The sequence below is a fragment of the Delphinus delphis genome, chromosome 20 (genome assembly GCF_949987515.2).
Source record: "Delphinus delphis chromosome 20, mDelDel1.2, whole genome shotgun sequence".
NCBI lineage: Eukaryota > Metazoa > Chordata > Mammalia > Artiodactyla > Delphinidae > Delphinus > Delphinus delphis.
This window is the reverse complement of record NC_082702.1, coordinates 542,998-567,968: the sequence shown is the minus strand read 5'-3', so window position 1 is coordinate 567,968 and position 24,971 is coordinate 542,998. Positions and strand designations below refer to the sequence as shown.

The 24,971-nt window shown below is 46.6% G+C and overlaps 1 protein-coding gene across 2 annotated transcripts; it reads right to left on the bottom strand.

Moving 5' to 3' along the window:
• Positions 1-8,155: 8,155 nt before the first annotated feature.
• On the bottom strand, positions 8,156-23,738 carry ZNF329 (zinc finger protein 329). 2 transcript variants are annotated; one of them, XM_060000895.1, is made up of 3 exons: positions 23,690-23,738; positions 21,244-21,374; positions 8,156-10,950 (listed from the first exon to the last, which is right to left on the bottom strand). In XM_060000895.1, exon 3 carries the CDS (start codon positions 10,928-10,930, stop codon positions 9,314-9,316), a length of 1,617 nt encoding a protein of 538 aa, XP_059856878.1. In that variant the 5' UTR covers positions 10,931-10,950; positions 21,244-21,374; positions 23,690-23,738; the 3' UTR covers positions 8,156-9,313. The 2 variants fall into 2 exon arrangements, with proteins under 2 accessions (XP_059856878.1, XP_059856879.1); XM_060000896.1 differs by lacking the exon at positions 21,244-21,374 and having other exon boundaries at positions 23,690-23,719.
• Between the last annotated feature and the right edge of the window lie 1,233 nt (positions 23,739-24,971).

Sequence of the window (24,971 nt, the reverse complement as noted above, 5' to 3'; positions counted from 1 at the left end):
ACATAGTGTTGTTTCATCAAACTTTTCCTCCAGTTACATATGTATGGGGGTCGTGATGTAAATGTGTTTTTTACAATGCCTGGGTTAAAAAACCTGGAGAACCACCAGGCTGAAGAAATCCTTACTCATTTCACAAGGACACATGTTCAAGATGCCCCCTAAGGCACTCTTGGGAACGTTGAAAAACCGTAAATTTACAAGATGTCCATCAACAGGTGGTGGGAAGGAACAAATGTATTGTGGCAGCCTCACAAGGTGGAATACTGCACGGTAGTGCGAACAGTATGTGCAGAAAACTCCACTTAGTACACAAGAGGTTGGTGAGAGAAGCAGGTAGCAGAGTTTCACACATTGAACATATCAATTTCAAACACACACACCATGTTGTTCGAAGCTATGGATATTATAAAGGGAAAAGCTGTAACGACAGCCTGGAGACAACAGATGAGTGCTTGCTAGATGTATACCACACCACCTCTATGATCTCAAGTCTCTTGGACAAGGACTAGCTCCTTCCCATGGTCGCACAGGAATGGCCCTTTTCCACTCACTCAGCAAGTGTTTACGGAACACCTACTGTGTGCCAGGCCCTGTTTAGGCAGGGATGATTCATCGATGGATGAGACAGATGAAGACCGCCACCTGGGACATATCCCTGGTGGCGCGGTGGTTAATAATCCACCTGCCAATGCAGGGGACACGGGTTCGAGCCCTGCTCTGGGAAGATCCCACATGCCACGGAGCAACTAAGCCGGTGCGCCACAACTACTGAGCCTGTGCTCTAGAGCCCGTGAGCCACAACTACTGAGCCCGTGTACCACAACTACTGAAGCCCTCGTGCTTACATTCTGTGCTCTGCAACGAGAAGCCACTGCAGTGAGAAGCCTGCACACCCCAATGAAGAGTAGCCTCCGCTCACCGCAACTAGAGAAAGCCCGCGGGCAGCAACAAAGACCCAACGCAGCCATAAATTAATTAATTAAAATAAATAAATAATAAATAACAATAAATAAATGACAAAAAAGAGAGAGACCTCCACCTGGTGAAGCTAGCATTCTGGTGGGGAAGATGCAGACGAAGGACAAAATGCAAAATCTGTCGCTATCAAACACTCACTGCAAACTCAGAGAGCGCACAGACCTGGGTCAGTTTTTGGAGTTACGGCTGGTGGCCCTGACTGCTCCAACCTCCAGCACTATCTACAACTCAGAAACCAACCAGATTCAGGGAACACACTGTCCAAGGAAGCAAGCAGGGCTCTGATTTTCACTGTTATGCAAGCTCCTTACCACCCGGAGTCCAGGAGCAAAGAGCTCCTGGCCAGTAGCCCCAGCCCCTGAAGGATTCCGGCTGTTACCGAGCAAGGGGAGCCATGGGGGACTTGGAGCACAGATGGGACATGATGTGACACATAAGCTGACAGGCTCCTGCTGGGGGCCTGACGGTGGGGAGGGCAGAGGCAGGGGAGCAGGGAGCAGTCCCGTTACAGGGAGAAGGGGTGGTGCAGTGGCTGAACTCTGGAACTATATTGGAGGTACAGGCATGGGACTTTCAGGCAGAGATGATGTGGGGGTTGGTGAAAGGGAAACATCAAGGCGGACGGTGGGGAACGTGGGCAGAAGGCGGAGACGCTATTTACAGAGAGTGGAAGGACTGGCGTTGGGGCCCAGAGGTTCTGCTGAGGACCCCACAGTCTGAAGTGTCTGTCCCGGGGGACCGGGCGGGGGGCGGTGAGGGTGGATGACAGCTTCAGGGGATTAGGGGCCAGTGGGTAAGGGCACCTCAGTCCACGACCGGGGTTTGGGGATGAGGGAGAGTTCGTAGTGGGCAGGGGGGAATCGGTCTTTGGAAGAGCAGAGGGGGGCGGGCAGGAACAAGGCTGTTGGGTGAGGAAGACGAAAAGAGGGGAAAGCATCCTTGGGAGTGCGACACAGGAAACTGAACAGGTTGTGCAAGCCCAAACCTTGTGAGACGGGGGTGGAGGCGTTTGAACCTAGGCAGGGGGGCGGAGGGCTGCGCACCTGAGAGAATGAAGACAGGCAAGGACCGGGAGGAGGTTAGGGAGTCGTGCCCTGGAGGAGGGAGAAAGAAGGGGAATGCGCCCACGCGGGAGGAGAAAGGACGAAGGGAGAGGAGGGGGCTATAGGGGCCCGCGCCCCATGGGAAGAGGCGAATGGCCGTCTGCACATCACGGGGAGGAGCGAATAGGGGGTTCGTACCTCATGGGTATGGGGGAAGACTAGGGGGTCTGCGCGCCATGGGAGTAGGGAATAAGGGGTCCGCGCCCCATGGGGAGAACGTGAGATAAGGGGGTCCGTGCCACTCAGGCAAAGGTGTCCCCCCCCCACTCCCGGGCACCCGCGCCCACCCCGCTCCCGCCCAGCCCGGAGGTGGCCGCCGCGCAGCTGCCAGTCGCCTTGGACGCCCTGACGCTCCCCACAGCCAGACCTAGGGCTCTCTCCCCGCCCGGGGGTTGAAAACCGAGGCCCAAGAACCACCTGAAGTGAACTCAGTGCAGGACACCCGACCGTCGACTTCCTCTTCCCTGTCAGCGCGCCACCTGGCTGTGCGCATGCGCAGGTTCCGAGCTGCGGCGGGCGGGGTTCTTTCCCAACTCTGTAGGGGGTCGTGGTGACTCACTGCTCACATTGTCTGTGCTCACCTGGACTATGTGTCTTTGATGAACTTTATGTACAACATCAGTGTATCATTTTGATGTACGTTCCTTTGTCCCGAAAATGTGTATGAATGTATCTTTGACCTCCAGCAGGTGGTACAGTTCTCAGAGCTTTTTGAGAGTCTCCTGGGTTATAATCCTCAGTTTGGCTCAAATAAAATCCTCTTCTTTCTCTTCTTAGTTTGATTGTTCATTGAATTTTCATGGACAGGTTAAACAGAGTTGCCATGTAACCCAGCTATTCCACTCCAAGGCATCTACTCAAGAGTACTGAAAGCATATATTCACAAAAAAAAAACTTGTACATGAACAATTATAGTAGCCTTATGCATAAGAGCCCCAAAGCGGAAACAACCCAAAGGTCCATCAACTGACAAACAAAATGTAGTATAGCCATATGATGAAATATTATTCAGCCATAAAAAGGAATGAAGTACTGACACTTGCTACAACACGGATGAACCCTGACAACATTACGCTGAGTGAAGTCACAGCACCTGTCGTATGATACCATTTATATGAAATGTCCAGCGTAGTGAAATCTGTAGAGACAGGAAGTATATTAGTTGTTGCCAGGGGCTGGAGGAAGGAGGGAATGGGCAGTGACTGCTAATTGGAGGGGGAGGGGTAATGAAATGTACTGGAATTAAAGAATGGTGATCACTGCATGACCTCATGAAAATACTAAAATCCATTGATTTGTACACCTACAAATTTTTTCTACTTAAAAATTGTTTAATCTAATTTACCAGAAAGGATTCAGTTGAATTCCTTTGGTCACTCTAAGCCTAGACATCCTAGACTTATGTATTTGCTATTTTCTTCTGGGTTAAACACACTCTCAACCTATTCATCTCTTAGGGTCTTAAGTGCTGCCCTTGTAAATGTGGTTTTTTTTAATTTGGCAAAGGCAGCCTTGAACCCTACACCCGCCTCATCTCCAGTGAAGCCATTTCCCCAACTGCTGTCCACGAAGGCATTTCACCTATGGCCTTTTGCCCCTCCCACGGTGGAGGGGGTCTCTTCTCCCTAAATCCCATTCTCTCTTGGTCCATAACATCATCCACCCTTAGCTCCCCTCCTCCCTTCTTGGCCATTTCATCTTCATCTGGCTGCCTCCTTTCCGTTTTTCCCATGGTTGCTTGCTTCCTGGGTCTCCTCCCCGAGTGTTCCCCTAACATGGTCTGAGGTCTACAAGGCTCTACCTACCTTATCCTGCCCACTCCCCTCACCCCTTTCTCCCTCATGCCTCTAATTCCCCTCCCACATCAGCACATACCACTCCCTGCAGGGGCAGTCTTCCTTCTCTACCCCTTGGTTAATCACTCCTCACAGCTCTCTGCTGTTATTTTGTTTCTTTTTCCTATTCAAGTTCACGTCGATGCTTTTGTGATAGTTTGATAAATGCCCATCTTGCTTTCTAACTAGCCAGTTCCACAAGGCTGGACACACTGTCTGTCGTGCTCCTAGTTAGACTCTACAGGGACCAACGTGCCGACATACATCGGAGATGCTCATCAAGTGTTTGTGGATTGAATTAACTGGAAGATGTTTTCCAAAACATGAATCATGATTGCTGGTGACAGCTGAGGCTCTGGATGTGATTTCTTATTTTCATATTTTTCTGGACATTCCAAGTCTTGGCTTTCAGTGAGCAAGGATTACTTTAGAATCAGAAAACAACAAAGACATGCACCCAAGGTGTGGCTGCCCACTGTTCACTTGTGCTGGTGTACCTCCATCTAGCTCTTTTAGTTCAACAAACATTTATTGAGTACTTGTTGTAGTATTCCAGCAGCCAGGGATAAAGCAGGAAACAGAACAAGGTGTTTACAGTCCAGCAGGGAAAGTAAACAAGCACAATGTATCAGTCGCATGGGTTGATGCCTTGGAGAGACATAAAGCAGGGAAAGAGGACAGAGTGTGACTGTTGGGCAGAGGCAGTTGCAGTTTTAAATAAGAGAATTCGGGGAAGGCCTCACTGAGTAGGTGCTGTGTGACTGACAAATTGCAGGAGGGGAGGACCTGAGCCAGAAGGTGTTGGGGGAAGAGGATCCCCGTGCAGAGAACAAGGATTGCAGAGGCCCTGACATGAGAACATGCCTGGTGTGTATGAGGAAGAGCAGGGAGGCCACTGAAACTTGAACAGAGTGACCAAAGGGGAGATGGGAGAAGAGGGAACAGGGAGGTGACGGGGCTATCAATTAAAACATTATGGGGCTTCCCTGGTGATGCAGTGGTTAAGAATCCGCCTGCCAATGCAGGGTACACGGGTTCCAGCCCTGGTCCGGGAAGATCCCACATGCCAAGGAGCAACTAAGCCCGTGCACCACAACTACTGAGCCTGCGCTCTAGAGCCCACGAGCCACAGCTACTGAAGCCCGCAAGCCACAACTATTGAAGCCTGTGCGCCTAGAGCCCGTGCTCTGCAACAAGAGAAGCCACTGCAGTGAGAAGCCCGTGCACCACAACGAAGAGTAGCCCCTGCTTGCCACAACTAGAGAAAGATCGTGCACAGTAATGAAGACCCAACGCAGCCAAAAATAAAATATAAATTAATTTATAAAAAATAAATTAATTAAAAAATTGAAATTTCAAAGGCTGGCCAGGCTGCAAAGCATCACAAAGTCTCATTTGTTGCTGGTGGGAAAGCAATATAGCACAACCGCTTTGGACAGGAGCTTTGCAGTTTCTTACAAAGCTCAACATAGACTTACTGTAATGACCCACAATCGCACTCCTAGGTATTTAACCAAGAGGAATGAAAACCTACGTACTGAATGTTTGTGGTCCCCCACCCCATCCCATTCATGTTGAGCTCCTAATCTCTAATATGCTGGTATGTGAAGCTGGGGTCTTTGGGAGGTGATTAGGTCTGAGGATGCAGTCCTCATGAATGGAATCAGTGCCCTCATAAACAAGACCCCAGAGAACTCTCCTGCCCCTTCCACCATGTGAGGACACTGCGAGAAGATGGCCATCTATGAACCAAGAGCACATCTGGAACTTCTACACATTCTTAGGAGATGGACTTCTATTAGAATGCTGAAAGGTTCCTTCCCCTCAGCCAGCGAAGGGGGCGGAAGCTGGGAGTACAGGTACGGGGCATCTCATCCTTAACTTTTCTGAGATCTCTTTTCACTAATGGCTGTTCATTAATAGGACTTAATTTTTCAAGACTAGTTCTGGAATTTCCCAAAGGGCACTTGGTTGAGCAGGCCATGCTTTCTCTCAAAGCAGCAAACAGACACCACCAGAGGGTTTTTTTGGTTTGTTTCTTGGCCTCGTGGTAAGGCCTGTGAGATCTTAGTTCCCCAACCAGGGATTGAACCCGGGCCCCCAGCAGTGGAAGCACAGAGTCCTAACCACTGGACTGCCAGGGAATTCCTTTTTTTTTTTCAAGCTGAGTTTTTAAACTTGCTGGGCAAGGGAATGCACACCGAATACTTCTCCAGGTAGGAGCAGGGAAGGTTAAAGTTCTAAAAGAACTAGAAAGGGCAATGTATTCATTTCCTATGGCTGCTGTAACAAACTGCCACAAACTTTGTGGCTTAAAACTACACAAATGGACTTCCCTGGTGGCGCAGTGGTTAAGAATCTGCCTGCCAATGCAGGGGACACAGGTTCGAGCCCTGCTCTGGGAAGATCCCACATGCTGCGGAGCAACTAAGCCCAGGTGCCACAACTACTGAGCCTGTGCTCTAGAGCCCGTGAGCTGCAACTACTGAGCCCATGTGCCACAACTACTGAAGCCTGCGTGCCTAGAGCCTGTGCTCCGCAACAGAGGCCACTGCAATGAGAAGCCCGCGCACCGCAACAAAGAGTAGCCCCCGCTCACTGCAACTAGAGAAAGCCTGCGTGCAGCAAGGAAGACCCAATGTAGCCAAAAATAAATAAATAAATTTATATATATTTTAAAAACCACTACACAAATGTATTCCAGAGCCAGAAATCTGAAATGAGTCATATGAGGCTAAAATCAAGGTGTCAGCAGGGCTGGTTCCTTCTGGAGGCTCCAGGGGGGATACCAGTGTCCCTGCCTTTTCCAGCTTCTAGAAGCTGCTTCCATCATCATATCCCATTCTGACTCTGATCCTCCTGCTTCCCTCTTGTAAGAACCCCTGTGATGACACTGGGCCCACCCAGATAACCCAGGATAATCTCCCTGTCTCAGATCTTTGACTTAATTACTCCTTCCAAGTCCCTTGGCCATATAAACCATCAGAGGTTCCAGTGATTAGGATGTAGACCTATGTGGGAGGCCATTATTCAGCCTATCAATGAGGGTTCCTGACTGCTGTGTTTTATTTTTATTTTTTTGTCTGCGCCACGCAGCATGTGGGATCTTAGTTCCCCAACCAGGGATCAAACCCTCCTGACTGCTATGTTAATCAAGTATTGCAACCCAGCCTGTGGGAAAACAGAAGAGGGCCTGGGTCTGGACAGGAATGGTTAAAACTAGCCGTACTGGCCACCAATCAGTCAAGGCTTGTAAGAGGCTATGCCCTGGGGCTTCCCTGGTGGTGCAGTGGTTAAGAATCCACTTGCCAATGCAGGGAACACGGGTTCGAGCCCTGGCCTGGGAAGATCCCACATGCTGCGGAGCAACCAAGCCCATGTGCCACAACTACTGAAGCCCACACGCTCTACAGCCCGTGCTTCGCAACAAGAGAAGCCACCGCAATGAGAAGCCTGAGCACCACAACGAAGAGTAGCCCCTGCTCGCCGCAACTAGAGAAAGTCCACGCACAGCAACGAAGACCCAACGCAGCCAAAAATAAATTAATTAATTTAAAAAAAAAAAAAAGAGGCTATGCCCTGGGTCTCTCTCAGATTCAGCTGTTAGCCCCGGTGTAGAGAAGCCCAACATCCAATTGCAGCATCTCCAAAGCAAGAGCTGCACCAAGGAGAGTTTTCCTCTTGCATTGCCCTGCGGGGGGTGGGGTTGGGGTTGGTGTTCCTAATTTGTATGAAGGTGAGGTGTAGACTATCAGCGGCCCTGCTGCAGTCTCAGCCAGGAGGAGGCTGAAAGAGTGCAAGGAGGACCAGAAGAAAGAGGGAAAGGGCAGGAATGAGTTTTCTTTAATGCTTGTGCTAGTTTTCTATTGTTGCCATAACAAAGTACCACAAACATAGCTTAAAACAACGCAGATTTATTATCTCATAGCCTTCATTAGCTCAGTGACCTTCCCTCTGACTCTGCCTCCATAGGAACAAGTCAAACTTCCAAGGGGAGCCACCCCGGGGCTCCGAGGCTATGCCAACCAGTGTGAGCAGCTCTCAGCCAGCCAGCACTGCAGGGCCTCAGGAGGGATGCTCCCAGGTCCTCCCAGACCTCTCTGTAGCCTCCTACTCCCCATTCCCAGAGACCCACCCTCTTCTTCACAATAACACCCTCTCATTATCCAAGTCCCAAAGAAGGAAGTTATCCTTAGGCCCTGAGCTGTGGGATGCTGATTCAGAGAAGTTTCTGCCGAGATGCCCCCATCCATGCTTACAACTGCCCTGCGACCCTGACTTAGCCACTTCTGGTTTTAAAAAGGTCCAAAGAAAACCCAAACTCACCTCTTTTTATCTCCACCTTTTTATTCCTCATCAAATGATTATAACAATGTATGATTTGTGAGAGAGGAAAAATCATACACAAGTAACAGTCACTTAGGAGACCCCATGTTTATTTCTCTATGATCAACTCCCAACCTACATCCGTATGTGTGCACACTTTACATGGCAAATTTTCTATTTTATGCTTTTGGTTGCCGGCCATATTATAAGCGTTTTCAATATGGCAACAAAACCTTTATCATCATGGTTTGGCATGGTTGCATGGAACAAATCACAAGTGTCCCAAATGAACAATGAGGGGTGACAATGTAAACATAACAACTCAGTGTTTCTCTGTTTGTCTCAACAACTAGAGCAACGCATCATATTTCTCAGCAGCAGCCCTTTCCTTCTTAGGAGAACCTGCTTTGGTCTCCATATTAAGAGGAATAACATCACTGTTCATTCACAAGCGACTTCCTCACCCAGGTGCCCCTGCTGAAACGAGTCCTCAGCACTTGGCAGGAATGTAACGCGGAAATACATTCAAATGTCAATCCGCTGTAATTCTGTGGTTGCTGTGAGTTGGAGCACTGTGTGGGGTTTCTCACCAGCATGCCTTTGCTGACACAGCTAAGACAGCAAGGGCTCCTGCCGACAGCTTCCCTCGCTGGATTCCAGTAAGAGTTTGCTTACGAACAGTAAGGCAGACACTCCCTCTTAAAGGATTCCTCTTCCCGATTACACAGGCTCTTTCCAGTTTAAGGACTCGGATGTACGGGTAGGTGAGTTCTCCAGGGAAGTATCTACCTGACTTTCTCAGGTTTTATTCCAGTGTATGCACTATCATGTTTGGTACAGGCTGAATCATCCCTGAAGCCTTTGCCACATTTACTACCATCCTGTATCCTCTGCAAGAGTTCCCTAATGTATAGACGTAACAGGATGGCTGAGGAATGTCTCACATCCACCAGTCCGCTGGACAGCTCAGAGCAGTCTTTTCCACTGACAGGGAGGAGCCACCCCTGAAGACACTTCTCTCTCACATAGGTTTTTGAGAGCCAGTCGGAAGATGAGTGTGGCCCACGTTCATTAAATATCCATGGGTTGTTCTCCAGGGTGTGATCTTTGGTGTCGGATGAGGGAAGAGCTCCTTCTGAATGTTTTCCCACACTGAGGACAATGACTGGGACCCTCCCTGCTGTGGAGCCTCTGATGTACTGCCAGGTGAGAGTTCTGCTTGAAGGACTTTCCACAATCTGGACACTGGTACGGGGTCTCCTTAGTGTGAATTCTCTGGTGTTTGGTCAGACAGGAGCTGTCCCTGAAAGCTTTACCACACTGATTACACTCATAGGGCTTCTCGCCAGTATGAGTCCTCTGGTGACGTATGAGGCCGGCGATGTTCCTGAAAAGTTTCTGACACTGATCACAGCCATAGGGCTTCTCACCAGTATGAATCCTCTGGTGCCTGATGAGGTAAGCACTCTCAATGAAAGTTTTCCCACATTCTTTACACTCATAGGGTTTCTCCCCAGAATGGATTTTCTGATGCACAATGAGGTGAGAGTTACGGTTGAAGGATTTCCCGCATTCCACACATTCAAAGGGCTTCTCTCCAGTGTGAGTCCTCTCGTGCTGGGTGAGGTATGAGCCATCTCGGAAGGCCTTTCCACATTTGCTACATTCATAAGGCTTCTCCCCAGTGTGGATTCTGAGATGCACAGTGAGGTGGGAGATGTCGGTGAAAGGCTTCCCACACTCATTACATCTATATGGTTTTTCCCCTGTATGAGTTCTTTGATGCAGAATGAGGGACGAATTTCGGTTGAAGGTTTTCCCACATTCTAGACATTCATAAGGTTTCTCCCCAGTGTGAATTCTCTGGTGTTGTGTCAGAGCTGACCCATCACTGAAGGCTTTCCCGCATTTACTGCATTTATAGGGCTTCTCTCCTGTATGGATTCTTTGATGCACAATTAGGTTATAGTTCTTGGAGAAGGATTTTCCACACTCATTACAGGTATAAGGTTTCTCTCCAGTGTGAGTTCGGTGATGCAAAACAAGAGAAGAGTTCCGTTTGAAGCACTTGCCACATTCAGTACATGTGTACAGTTTTTCTCCAGGGCTGTTCCTCCTGTTTTCATTAAGAGATGAACTCAGGGTAAAGATGTCCCCAAAGTCCTTACCTTCATACAGTTTCTTCCCTCTTTTCATTATTTTTTGTTCAACAAGAGGGGTAAAATGGTTGAAAGACTTAACACTTTCAGGGTATTTATAGGGTTTCTCTCTAGTTTGAGTTCTTCCAAATTGAATAACTTCTATGGAATGGTTGAAGGCTTTCCCACAGGTGTCACTGTCACCCGTTCTCTTAGCTACGTAACTTTTCTGACAATTGTGTAAAGCTGGGTCACAATCCAGGCTTTTAACACCTGAGCCACGTACATGGAAACCGTTTCTTGTGGAAACTCTCTGACGTCGTGGAAGGTCTGGGCTCACGCTCAAATGCTCCCCAAATCCGGGATATTCACGAATTGCTTCCTGAGCTCCTGGTTCCTCCTGAGTTAAAGCTGATTGCCTCAAATGTCCCCCCTGGTTCTCACAGTCCCAACTGTTACCTAGAATGGAGAAATGAGGACCCTCTCGTGTAAATCCTTCCACCTCCATGTCACAGGACAGTTCTTCCTCAGGAATGTTCTCAGCTGTCATTTTCAATCTTCTGTCCCAGGCTGGAAAGCAAAGAATGAAAAAGACAGACTTAAGTACATGAAGTCGTGTGTGGAAGAGGAATGAAAGATGGTGACAGGCCAAGTGTGTAAGTGTGTCTTTTTACTTGTTTTCTTTTTGAAATTCAGATCTATATGAGGGAGAGATACTGTGAGAGTCGAGGGATGGAGCCAAGAACAGGCTCAAGAAGAGCCACATGGCATTTCCACCCTCCTAGAGAACAAGCAGGGGGAATGGTGTTGGGGGTAAATATCACCAAAAGGATTAGCCTGAGACATGGGAGATCAGAGGCCAGGTGTCACTCTGATGACACAGTAACACATCTCGGCCACTGTGATCTTGTCCCCATCACGCACTTCCCCTACCAATAACCAGTACACACTCCAGATCCTCCACTTCACAATGGGCTTACAATAGCATTGAATGAGCAGTTTTCACCCCACCTTTGTGGTCAGAGTTCTGCCTTCGTGGATGGGACACAACACAGGCCTGGTGACCTGACACTTCTGAAATTCCTAGATCTGTCAATGACCTTCCTGCAGGGTTATTATGAGAATTACATCATGTGTGCTGGCTCTGAGCTGGGGAACAGACAGTACTGTAAGTGTGCCAGTGTCTTCACTGTTATGGATCTTTCTCTAACCATGCTCCCACTCCTTTGACTTGAAGATATCAAGAAAACTGGCTCTCGGGCTTCCCTGGTGGCACAGTAGTTAAGAATCTGCCTGCCAATGAAGGGGACACGGGTTTGAGCCCTGGTCCGGGAATATCCCACATGCCACAGAGCAACTAAGCCCATGTGCCACAACTACTGAGCCTGCGCTCTAGAGCCCACGAGGCACAACTACTGAGCCTGCATGCCACAACTACTGAAGCCCATGCACCTGTAGCCCGTGCTCTGCAACAAGAGAAGCCACCGCAGTGAGAAGCCCGTGCACCACAATGAAGAGTAGCCCCTGCTCACTGCAACTAGAGAAAGCCCGCGCGCAGCAACAAAGACCCAGCACAGCCAAAAATAAAACAAATTAATTTTTTAAAATTTCCAAACAACAAAAAATAGAGTAAGAGTCAAAATACAAGTGGCAGGTGGAGAGACGATACTATAAAGTATAAAAGAGACAAAGGAATAGTGCCAGATATCTATAAAAAAATTCTTCCAGAATAGCACATAAAAGGGAAAAAACTGGATAAATGGTACAAGGAGGAACTTGATGGAGAGAAAATAGAAATGTCCTGAATACATGAATTCTTGCTCATTCGCACCTAAAGGCATTTACAAACTGTAACTTTAAGAATACAAAATATGCACATTTCAGATGAGTAAAAGTAAAACAAGGCATGATAATATAATGCTTGAGCAGGTCATGCAAGAAGAGAGTTGGTGGGCACGTAAAGAGGTCAGTCCACTTGGCGGTGTAACTTGGTAGTGGCCATCGAAACATGAAATGGCACATTCTGCCACCTTGCAATACCACTTGGTGGTGTCTTAGATTCAGAAAGCCTGAGTCCCAAGCATAACTGGACATCAAGCTATACCTAAGGAGATGGTCTTAAAGGCCACCAGGAAAAAGACAACCAGTGAAAGAGTGAGCAGTACTGTGATTAACTTGGTAACAAAAATAGAAACCTGATAGTAATGGAAGATTACCATCAAAGTGCCGAAGGAAAAAACTGTCAGAGTGAAAGTAAGGGACTTCCCTGGTGGCACAGTGGTTGGGAATCTGCCTGCCAATGCAGGGGACATGGGTTTGAGCCCTGGTGTGGGAAGATCCCACATGCCACAGAGCAACTAAGCCCATTGCTGTTCCACAGTAGTGTTGTGGTATTGCTGCGCCACCACTACTAAGCCTGCACTCTAGAGCCCACAAGCCACAACTACTGAGCCCTAATGCCACAACTACTGAAGCCCATGCCCCTAGAGCCCGTGCTCTGCAACAAGAGAAGCCACCGCTTCTCACTGCCCGTGCACCACAACGAAGAGTAGCCCCTGCTCACCACAACTAGAGAAAGCCCACATGCAGCAATGAAGGCCCAACGCAGCCAAAATTAAATAAATAAATAAAAATTTTTAAAAAAGAGTGAAAGATAAAGGCAACTTCAGAAAAGCAAAAGCAGGGTTTATCTCCAAGGACACTTGCCAAAAGAGTTAGAAAAAAACTGTTCTTCAGGGAAAAAAAAAAACCCAGAAGGAAGGAATGGAGAGAACATGTATTTAAATAATATCCAGCACTGACCGCATAAAATGAAGCAGTAACAATGACTCAGGGGTTAACAATGGGATGGACTAAAATACTGAATGGAGTGGCCTGTGAGATGAAAACAGGGTAGCAAAATTAAGTGTCCTGACATTCTTATATTGTTCATGATTCATGTTAGACCTGGTCAAGTCAGGAATAAAAGAATAAATGTCATGTAAAACTTCCAAGCCCACAGAGCAGTGGTTCTCAACCAGAGACGGTTTTACCCTCAAAAGACACTTGGCAACATCTGGGAACATTTTTGGCTGTCATGACTTGGGGTCAGATGCTACTGTAATCTAGGGATGCTGTGAAATACCTTTAAAACACAAGACAGCCTCTCACACATAGAATGACCAGCCTCAAAACTCAAAAGTAAATAGTGCTGAAGTGGAAAAACCCTGTTACAGGAGAAAAGAATAATAAAGAAAAGGAAAAAAAACAGATCAATCCAGAAGAAGGTGCTAAGGGGGAAAGCTCAAAAAGGACAAGTTAAGATAGAAAGTATAAAATAGGACATCACAATAACAATAAATGTAAGTGGCTTTGATGGGCAAGATAAACACTGTGTCAGACTGCATTTAAAAATGTGTTTGTAACAGACACCAAAAGCAAAAGGACACAGAAGACAAAAGCAAAAGTTCGGAACAGACAAATGCTAACCAAACAAAGATTGAATGGTGTTTTGCTAACAAACAATAAACTTCAAGGATGATAAAAGGGCAATATAACAATGGCAAAGATGTCTACGTTAACAGCATGCCTCCAAACACAGAGCAAAGTCAGCAAATCCAGCCATACTGGGAGGGTTTATGAGCCTCTTTCAGAAATGGAAATGCAGAAGACTGAACAGAGACAAGCATAAGAGAATGTAATTAGCCAGCCTGGTCACACAGCTGACTGAAGACCCACTACCAACAATTAGAGCCAAAGGCTTTCCAAGCACAAGTGGAACATTTGCTAACATTGGTCATAAACCAGGCCAAAGAATAAGTTCAACAAAGACCAGACCACAGTCTCTTGACTACAAATGTGTTCAAGTTAAAAACCAGTAACAGAAAGAACGCCAAATACAAAAAATAATAGTAAGTTTAAAAAAAAAACCCTATTTATTTGGAAAAATGAAAACCTGTTTCTCAGTAACTCACAGAGAAATGTTGATGCAAATTAGAAAGCATCTACTTAGAAAACACGGAGAACTGAACAACTGATGATGATGGCACATCTCAAAACATGTAGCAAAGGAGGGTGCAGCTAAACAAGTTGCTAGGCGAAAAATGTTGGTCTTTAATGCATGGGGCTTTTTTTTTGGTTTGGTTTTTTTTGTTATTGTTTTTTGTTTTTGTTTTGTTTTGTTTTTGTTTTTGTTTTTTGTGGCCATGCTATGCAGCTTGCGGGACCTTAGTTCCCCAACCACGGATTGAACCTGTGCCCTCAGCAGTGAAAGCGAAGAGTCCTAACCACTGGACTGCCAGGGAAGTCCCTAATCTTGTATTTTAAAGAGAAGACTGAAAGTTAGTGAGATCACTGTTCGACTTAAGAAGTAAGGGAAAGAGCCACAGAGGAAACCAACAGGAGGTGAAAGGAAGGTGATAATAAAGGTAAGATCAAAAATTACAGAAACCAAAAACAAGGAAACAGCCAAGAACATGAAGAAAACCAAAAGTCTGTTATTTGAAAAGACTAATGAAATTACCTTTGGCAAGAGTAATCATAAAATAAAGAACAAGAAGGCATACATAGGTGATATTCGTCATAAAAGGGGGATTTAATTAAGAAACAGAAGAAAGTTATCAAAATGGCAACATTAGATTTATCCTACAAAAGAAGGCCTATGAAACATTAGAACATCTACTGATACGATTCCCGACATTTTCAGATTAAAGTAGAAGACAGCCCCCTACATCCTATCTCAATAAATTCAGAAAGTAATTTGAACAAATCTCACCCAGACTCTTGATCAAAATGCTCTCAGATTAAAGTAGTAGACGCCTTTACCCTACGTCAATAAATTGATAAGGTATTTTAAGGAAAGCTCCAACTCATGATGAAAATTCTTATCAACTATGAACACAGGGAATTAAGGTAAACATCACACGTGAGGAAACATGAGAATTGTTCAGTCTGAAGCCAAGGCCAAGACCCCAGAGGCCTGCTACGTCCACAGCATTCAACAGTGATGTGGAGGGCCAGCTGGCCAGGAGGACCATATCCCCAGCTGTCACTCCTGGCTGCTCCTGCTTTTCAGACCTCCTGAGGCTGCCTTATTACCATGCTGCATGTTTCCTCTTCTGAGCCTTCTGAGTAGACTGGGGCCTGGGTGGCCTACAGCTGTCCTGTGGAAACAAGAGATGGACAGCACCTCCCTACAAGTCTGTAAGGGGAGGATGTATGTGTGCACTTAAAAGAAATGAGGTAAGTCAGACATATATAGGATGATACCACTTAGTTCAAATTTTTAGACAAAGTATTCTCGAAGTAAAAATATTAAAATGCCCTGGCAACACATCTACCAAAGCTGTGATCATGACTGTCTTGGGAGTGTGGAAGGGAACAGCCCTAGAGAAGCAAAGGGAATGTCCATTTCATCTATAATAGATACTTCCTTTATTGAAATAAGACTTACATACCACTAGGAAAGTGAAAAGACAACCTACCAAACAGGAGAAAATACTTACAAAGCACGTATCTGATAAAGGACTTGCAGAAGATATAAAAAACTCTTATAGCCCAATAATTACAGGACAACCAAATTTTAAAAATAGGCAAAGGATCTGAATAAACATTTCTCCAAAGAAGACATACACATGGCCAATAAGCACATGAAAAGATGATCAACATCATTAGTTACTAGGGAAATGCTAATCAAAACCCAGGCTTAGGGGCTTCCCTGGTGGCGCAGGGGTTGAGAGTCCGCCTGCCGATGCAGGGGACGTGGGTTCGTGTCCCGGTCCGGGAAGATCCCACATGCCGCGGAACGGCTAGGCCTGTGAGCCATGGCCGCTGAGCCTGCGCGTCCGGAGCCTGTGCTCCGCAACGGGAGAGGCCACAACAGTGAGAGGCCCGCGTACCGCAAAAAAAAAAAAAAAAAAAAAAACCCAGGCTTTCACTGCCATGGGCCTGGGTTCAATCCGTGGTCGGGGTCAAGCCACACAGCACGGCAAAAAAAAAAAAAAAGACAATAACAAGTGTTGTGAGCATGTGGAGAAACTGAAACCCTCACACACTGTTGGGGGGAATGTAAAATGGTACAGCTGGGACCTCCCTGGTGGCGCAGTGGTTAAGAATTCACCTGCCAATGCAGGAGACACAGGTTTGATCCCTGGTCCGGAAAGATCCCACATGCCATGGAGCACCCAAGCCCATGTGCCACAACTACTGAAGCCCGCGCACCTAGAGCCCGTGCTCTAGCCCCTGCGCACCACAACTAGAGAAAACCCGCGAGCAGCAACAAAGATCCAACACAGCCAAAAAATAAATAAATAAATAAAATGGTGCAGCTGCTTTGGAAAACAGTCTGACAGTTTCTCAAAAAGTTAAACAGAGTTATCATATGACCCTGCAATTCCACTCCTAGGTATCTACTCAAGAAAAATGTAAACATATGTCTACACGTAAACTTCTCCATGAATTATGAGTACACAACAGCACTATTCATGATAAACAAAAGCGGAAACAACCCAAATAAATGTCTACCAACCGATGAGTGGATAAACAAAATGTCGAAATACACACAATGGAATATTCTTCAGGCTTAAGAAGGAGTGAAATACTGATAAATGCTTCAATAACACAGATGAATCCTGAAAACATTATACGCAGTAAAAGAACTCAGACACACACACACACACAAAAAAAAGAACTCAGACACAAAAGACTCCATAGTGTTCATATGATCACATTTAAGTGAAACATCCGGAAAAGGCAATTCCATACACACTGAGAGTCAATTAGTGGCTGCCAGGAGCTGGGAGAAGGCAGTATGGGGAGTGACTCCTAATTGGTATGGGGTTTCTTCTTGGATTGATGAAAACGTTTTGGAAATATATAGTGGTGATGGCTGCACAACTTCGTGCATATACTAAAAACCACCGAGTTGTGCACTTTGAATGAATGAATCATATGATATATGAATTGTATTTCAATAAAGCTGTGATAAGTAAATTTACACCTATAAGGGGACAAGTTTCACCTAGCCTGACCTGCAGCGCTTGACCTTGGCAGTATTTCCCCTGGGGGCATCCAGAAATCTGTGGAGGTGTCAGGTTGTCACAAAGACGGAAGCGGGGGGGGGGGGGGGGGGGGGGGGGGAACTACTAGCATCTGATGGCCCTGGACCAGGGATGCATACTTGCTAATACACCTGGGACTGCTCCACGTGATGTTTGACCAACCTGTGGACCGAAATCCCTGCAGGTATTAACCTGGGGTACTGAACTACAGAATAATACTACGTGTGTTACAAGACATCAGGGAAAAGGTGCCTTCATTTAGGGGAAGGAAGTTGAATGGAAATCCAGATACAGCCCTGAATTTATGAACTCATTCCCTATTTTGCATCTCTCTCCTTGACCAAAACTGGCCATTCCAACTCTACACTCAATCAGTGAGGGCCTGAGTGCCATAGCGGTTACTGCAAAAAGAACAATCAGAAGCATACAGGAGGACATTAGGACAGACTTCAGGGAAATAGTATTAAATTAGGGTATTTAATGCAGGAACTACACTGAATTTCATTAATTAAGGTTGTTTTAAAAATCTCGTATTATTGCCCTCATACACATCCGTGTAGCTATTTTTGGCACTACAATGATACCAAAACTATGTTGTAAAAAATTCACCTTGATGCTGTTCACAAATTTGGGCGGGGGGAAGTCTCTATTCCTCCCCCACCCCACTCATCCTCTGACCTCAGATATTCACAATACCACTTCTCTGGAGCCCCAGTATGACTCATTTTCCCCAGCCTGTCCTTCTCTTCCCCATGGCCACCAAAGAAGGTGGTCTCTAAGGCTTTCTATACACTGAATGTTGCCCCAGCACATGCTGAGACTTCAGGTCTGTTTGGAGAACTGTTTTCTGTGATAAATTGTCCTGATGTTGTTCCAGGTCATAGCAGAGGGGGTGACTGACCCTTCACCTGTCACCCCAGATCATCCAGACAGCCTGGGTTGCCTTAACTGCGTAAGTGCTTAGAACCTGCTTCCACCAAGGTACTTTCTTCCATTCCTATTTAATACACCTGGTCTGGATCCACCCACAACATTCACTGTTCCAGCAACATCCAGCCATACCTCACCTCATTCAACTGCACTGAAGACAATGAATTCTGACTGTCCCATTTCTCTTAATCCAAACCTACAACCTCCAGCAGCAGACTGCTTCTTATGTTCTCCAGGTAGCTGTGCCAAACATTTAAATATAGAGGTAATTTTTTTAATACAAATGCCTTTCCTTTTATTGATTCTTTACATTTAATTTTTAAAGTTATATGAGTATTTAATATTATCTATATAATTCTTTTCAGGACAGTAAAAGGCATATTGCTACTATTGATCATAAAGACTGAGCATTGGGCTTCCCTGTTGGCACAGTGGTTAAGAATCTGCCTGCCAATGCAGGGGACAGAGGTTCCAGCCCTGGTCCGGGAAGATCCTACATGCTGCGGAGCAACTAAGCTCGCGAGCCACAACTACTGAGCCTGCGCTCTAGAGCCCGCGAGCCACAACTACTGAAACCCACGCGCCTAGAGCCTGTGCTCCGTAACAAGAGAAGCCACCACAGTGAGAAGCCCATGCACCGCAACGAAGAGTAGCCCCTGCTCACCACAACTAGAGAAGGCCCGTGCACAGCAACAAAGACCCAACACAGACAAAAATAAATTAAATAAAATAAATAAATTTTTTAAAAAAGTAGAACTCCTCCTGTGGAAAGAGCAGAGACAGAATGGCTTCAGACAATCCACCTTTAAAAAAAGAAGAAAGACTGAGCATTACACAAAAAATAACCCAAAATGCATCACAAGCTTAAATATACAAGCTAAAGCTATAAAACTCTTAAATGAAAAACATAGGCATAATTCTTCAGAAACCTGAATACAACACCAAAAGCACAAGTGACACAGTAGATAAACTGGACTAATCAAAATTAAAACCTTCTGTGCTTCAAAGAATGTTACTAAGAAAGTAAAATGACAATCCACAGGATAGGATAAAATATTTGCAAATCATATATCTGATAAGGCACTGGTATCCAGAATAAATAAACAACCCTTACAGTTCAATAATTAAAAGACCAATAACCCATTTCATAAATGGGCAAAGGATCTGAATAGACAATTCTCCAAAGAAGATATACAAAAGGCCAATAAGCATAATGAAAAGAAGCTCAATATCATTAACCATCAGGGAACTGCAAATCAAAAACACAACGAGATACCATTTCACACCCCCTAGTGTGGCTACAATCAGTTCCACTCCTAGGTCATCCAAGAGAAATGAAGACATATTTCCACAAAAAAAACCCCACAAAACTTGTATGTGAATGTTCACAGAAGCATTATTCGTAATACTCCCAAAATGGAAGCAACTCAAATGGTTATCAACTGATGAATGGATAAACAAATTAATATATTCATACAAGGGAATATTATGCATCTATAAAAATGAACCAAGTACTGATACATTGTAACATGGATGAACCTTGAAAACATTTTTAAGTGAAAGAAACCAAAACAAAGGACTACATATTGTATGGCCATTTATATGAAACGCCTACAATAGGCAAATGCAGAGACAGAAAGTAGATTAGTAATTGCCTGGGGCTAAGAAGGATGGAGGAAATGGGAAGTGAGTGCTAACGGACAGGGGTTTTCTTTGGGGGCATGATGAAAATATTCTAAAACTGATCTGGGTGATGGCTGCACCACTTGGTGAATATACTAAGAAGCACTGAATGGTATACCTTAGAGGGTGAATTATATGGTATATGAATTATACCTCAATACAGCTATTTAAACAATTAAGCAGGTGTTGAATCTGTTGGGAGTCGGAACTACTGGTCTAGACTCCACTTGGCATGTTTCTGATATCTTGGGATTAAAGCTTGCGGAGAGGGCTTCCCTGGTGGTGCAGTGGTTAGGAACATGCCTGCTGACACAGGGGACACGGGTTCCAGCCCTGGCCTGGGAAGATCCCACAAGCTGCAGAGCAACTAAGCCCGTGCGCCACAACTACTGAGCCTGCGCTCTAGAGCCCATGGGCCACAACTACTGAGCCCGTGTGCCACAACTACTGAAGCCCGTGGGCCACAACTACTGAGCCCGTGGGCCACAACTGCTGAGCCCGTGTGCCACACCAAGCCCACAAGCCACAACTACTTAGCCCACGTGCCACAACAACAGAGCCCGTGAGCCACAACTACTGAGGCTGTACTCTAGAGTCCATGGGCCACAACTACTGAGCCCATGTGCCACAGCTACTGAGCCTGTGCTCTAGAGCCCACAGGCCACAACTACTGAGCCTGCACACAAGAGCCCACGAGCCACAACTACTGTGCCCACAAGCCATGACTACTGAGACTGCTCTCTAAAGCCTGCAAGCCACAACTACTGAGCCCGTGGGCCACAACTACTGAGCCCATGCTCTAGAGTCCGCGAGCCACAACTACTGAGCCCACAAGCCAACTACTGAGCCCGTGAGCCAACTACTGAGACTGCTCTCTAAAGCCTGCAAGCCACAACTACTGAGCCTGTGCACCACAACTACTGAGCCTGCACTCTAGAGCCCACAAGCCACAACTACTGAGCCCGTGTGCCACAACCACTGAGCCCACGAGCCACAACTACTGAGCCCGCGCACCTAGAGCCCATACTCCGCAACAAGAGAAGCCACCACAATGAGAAGCCCGTGCACCAAAAGGGAGAACAGCCCCCGCTCGCCACAACTAGAGAAAGCTTGCGTGCAGCAACGAAGACCCAATGCAGCCAAAAATAAAAATAAATAAATTGATAAATAAATAAAATAAAGCTTGTGGAGAATTCCATTCCCAGGCACTCACCTCTGAAGGGCTTTATACCCAGTCTCTATGACCCTGCAGAGGGATCCACTTAAGCCCAATGACTGGATGTTTGACATCAATGGTTGCCAGACCTCAGATGACTGACCCCATCTGCATGGTTCTTGCCATCTCTGTGGATCACACATGATAATGTTTACTTCTTCAAATGATACATTCTTTAACAAAAATAAATTGTTTGCCACTAACTTTAGTCCTGTCCAAATAAAGTTACCCACCTCATTACCAATTGTGATTAACAGCCTGACTTCTTTTTTTTTTTTGCGATACGCGGGCCTCTCACTGTTGTGGCCTCTCCCGTTGCGGAGCACAGGCTCCAGACGCGCAGGCTCAGCGGCCATGGCTTATGGGCCTAGCCGCTCCGCGGCATGTGGGATCTTCCCGGACCGGGGCACGAACCCATGTCCCCTGCATCGGCAGGCGGACTCTCAACCATTGCGCCACCAGGGAAGCCCCTGACTTCATTTTTGATGACTGACTGCTGACAGCTTTCAACCCCCCATCCTCACCACCACCTACTGCCCCTTCTCCTTCTGCAAACGAGGCAAACTAACAAGAAAGCCTGAGTGTTTTCTCCTTGGTGTTGGCAGGAAGTTCAAACCATGCAAGCCCCAACCAATGCAAGGCCACCCTCATCTCAACTCCATTAATCACTACAGAAGCCCAGCGAGCTTCCTTTTCCTGCTGTCTCACGATTTTTGTTTATTTGGTTTTTGGCCGCGCCACGTGGCATTCCGGATCTTAGTTCCCCGGCCAGGGATTGAACCCACGCCCCCTGCAGTGGAAGGGAGAAGACTTAACCATTGGGCCACCAGGGGAGTCCCACTCACACTTTTTTGGATCATCATGGGAAGTCTGCCCTGCTCTCCAAGACAGTCTCATTATGTGAGTGATAAACCTTTTGTCTTCTTGTGGGAGGGTGTGTAAGATATAAAAAGATGTGTGTTTGAGGCAGGGAGAAAAGTAGGGTAAAGCTAATGAGGCAAAGTATTAATAACTTGATAATCTGGATGGTTTTACAAGTGTTTATTGAACTATTCCTGCAACATTTCTGTAGGTGTAAAACTTCAAAATAAAAAGTCGAGTGCTAAGGGAGAGAAACAATCAATAGAAGGGAGAAAAGTTGCTTGCTGTGGGTAGAAAAAGTAACAAAGTCTTAGTGTTCAAAACATATTTTTACAAGCCCAAGTCGCTAATAAGCAATTTTTTTTAAATTGGCAAAGGATAAGGGATCTTTCTGGGGTGATGGTAATTTTGATAAAGGTTTGGACTGCATTTGCCAAAACTCATCCAGTGATACAATGAGTATCTGTGCATTTCAATGTAAGTCAGTTTTCCCTCAAAAATTTAAAAAGCAATATTGAACTCTAACTGATGTTAAGCGTAGTAAGGTGTTTGAGGGGGGAGTGGAGTGATATCTGCCATTTACTTTGACTGTATCCCAAAAAGATTAGTGGGTGGCTAAAAGGGTGGACAAAGGGAACAAATATAGGGCATACAGCAAGTATAGCAGAGAGTTAATGAGTTGGTATAAGGACGCACAAGTGTCTTAACTTTTCTATATGCAGAAAAACTTTTATCGTAAACTACTGCGGGAAGAGGAGCTAAGGAAAGGAACCCACTAAACCAAGGAAGAGGAAAGCGAAGTGGCCACTAACAGCTGGAAAAACGCAGCCCTCATTGAGAAGTGCAGCAAGATCTGATTTTGCAGCTATTAGGTGGGGAAAAAAACAGGTGATTTGACACCTCCCGGTCTGCCGAGTGGTGGGAAACGGCACAGTCTGCGGACGCAACGCGGCCACCTCGGCCCGAGACCCACCGACGCCCACACGGGCCCTCCCACCACCCGGCAGCAGAAGGGCGGCAGACCCGGGGCTCGCCCCAGCGGCCGGGCCAGGACACCCGGCAGGCAGGGGCAAAAAGGCACCTATGGAAGGACGAGCGCGGAACCGCCGGGAAACGCGGAGGAAATCGCTAGGGCGTCCTCACCCTAAGAGGGAGCTTCCACACCCGCCGAGGTACGTCCACACCCGCAGCGGGGCGTCCACACTCGCCGGGGGGTGTCCTTAACTGCAGGGGACGTCCACACTGCAGAAGGGGGGCGTCCACACCTGCCGGAGGGGGCGTCCTCAACTGCATGGGACGTCCACACTGCAAAAGGGGGGCGTCCACACCCGTCGGGGGACATCCACACCGCAGAAGGGGGGCGTCTACATTGGCCGGGGGCGTCCTCACTCGCTAGGGCCGCCGCGCCTCGGGCGGACCCCCGGCCCTGCGAGTCGGACGCGCCCACTGACCCCGGGAAACCCGCCGGCAGACGCTCCGCTCCTGCGTCACCAAGACCCAGCGGACACCGCCCCCCGCGACACACACACCGCCCTCGGGGGAAATCGGGGAACCGAAAGGGCGAGGGGCGCAGCGGACTCACCGGAGACTGGCCGGCGGCACCTGCGGCAGCGGCGGGAGCTGCCGCGGCCATGTTCGGTACAAATGCGCGTGCGCGCGCCGGGACCCGGATGTGCGCGTCCCAGGAGACTCCGCGGCCACCGCTGGACCCTTGCGGTGTAGAGACCCGAGTGCCTGCCTTTCGCTTCTGCTCAGCACCGCGCCGGATCCAGTCCCCTCGCCCTGGGCGGGAGTCGGCCGCAAGGTTCCGAGCTGTCACCGCCCGCCCTGCGCCCAGTCTTCGCCTCCAGCCCAGGGACTTAAGAGCGGTTCTGTCAGGAAGAGCTGTCCCTTCGCCTCATTTACTTATTCAGTTATTTATTGATATCAATGTGGATTCGCTGACATTTATTTTCGCTTTATCCCAGGACATCATTATTGTGCAGCCTTATTTTTATGTACTGCATAGTTTGCTGAAATAATTCTATATCATCACATTTTTAAGAAAAATATGTTAAAATTCAGATAAGGGCAACTCATTATCCATTGACAGTATAGTTATTTCCTTAGAAATCTAAACAGAAGCTGCACATTTTTGGAATTAATGGGAGTTAGGGAAGGATTTTAGATGGACGATTAGGAATGCAAATCAATGTATGTGTTGTGGAAAAATCAGTATATAAAAATTAGCAGCAAGCAGTTAGAAAATGTGCTTTTGAAAGAAATAAATGTTCTCAGTTTTATGTATGTGTATAAAATAAAACAATTTCAAAAAGAAATAATTAGTATATGTACAAAAAATAATAAATACCCACACTTCCACTATCCAGCATGAATGTGGGGGGGCAACCCCCAGAGTAGCCCAGGCAGGATGTGTGTGAGGCCTAGGGTACCAGGCACAGTTCCCACACAGCCTAAGTCAAGGTGAAGGAGACAATTCTCAAAGAATCTCACCCAATATATACACTTTTTTGTTTTCGTATTGGTGATTGTAGGGTTTTTTTTAGTTGAAGTATAGTTGATTTACAATATTGTGTTAGTTTCAGATGTACAACAAAGTAATTCAGGTTTTTTTTTCAGATTCTTTTTCCACTATAGGTTATTATAAGATATTGAGGATAGTTCCCTGTGCTTACAGTAATCCTTGTTGCTTATCTATTTTATGTATCGTAGTTTGTTAATCCCATACTCCTAATTTATCCCTACCTCTCTCTCTTTCCCCTTTGGTAACCATAAGTTTCTTTTCTCTGTGAGTCTGTTTCTGTTTTGTATATAGATTCATTTGTATTATTTTTTAGATTCTACATGTAAGTGATATAATATTT

What these genes read in the sequence shown, in the direction of transcription:
- ZNF329 (XM_060000895.1), bottom strand. Translation starts at nt 10,930, where the DNA reads ATGACAGCTGAGAACATTCCTGAGGAAGAACTGTCCTGTGACATGGAG.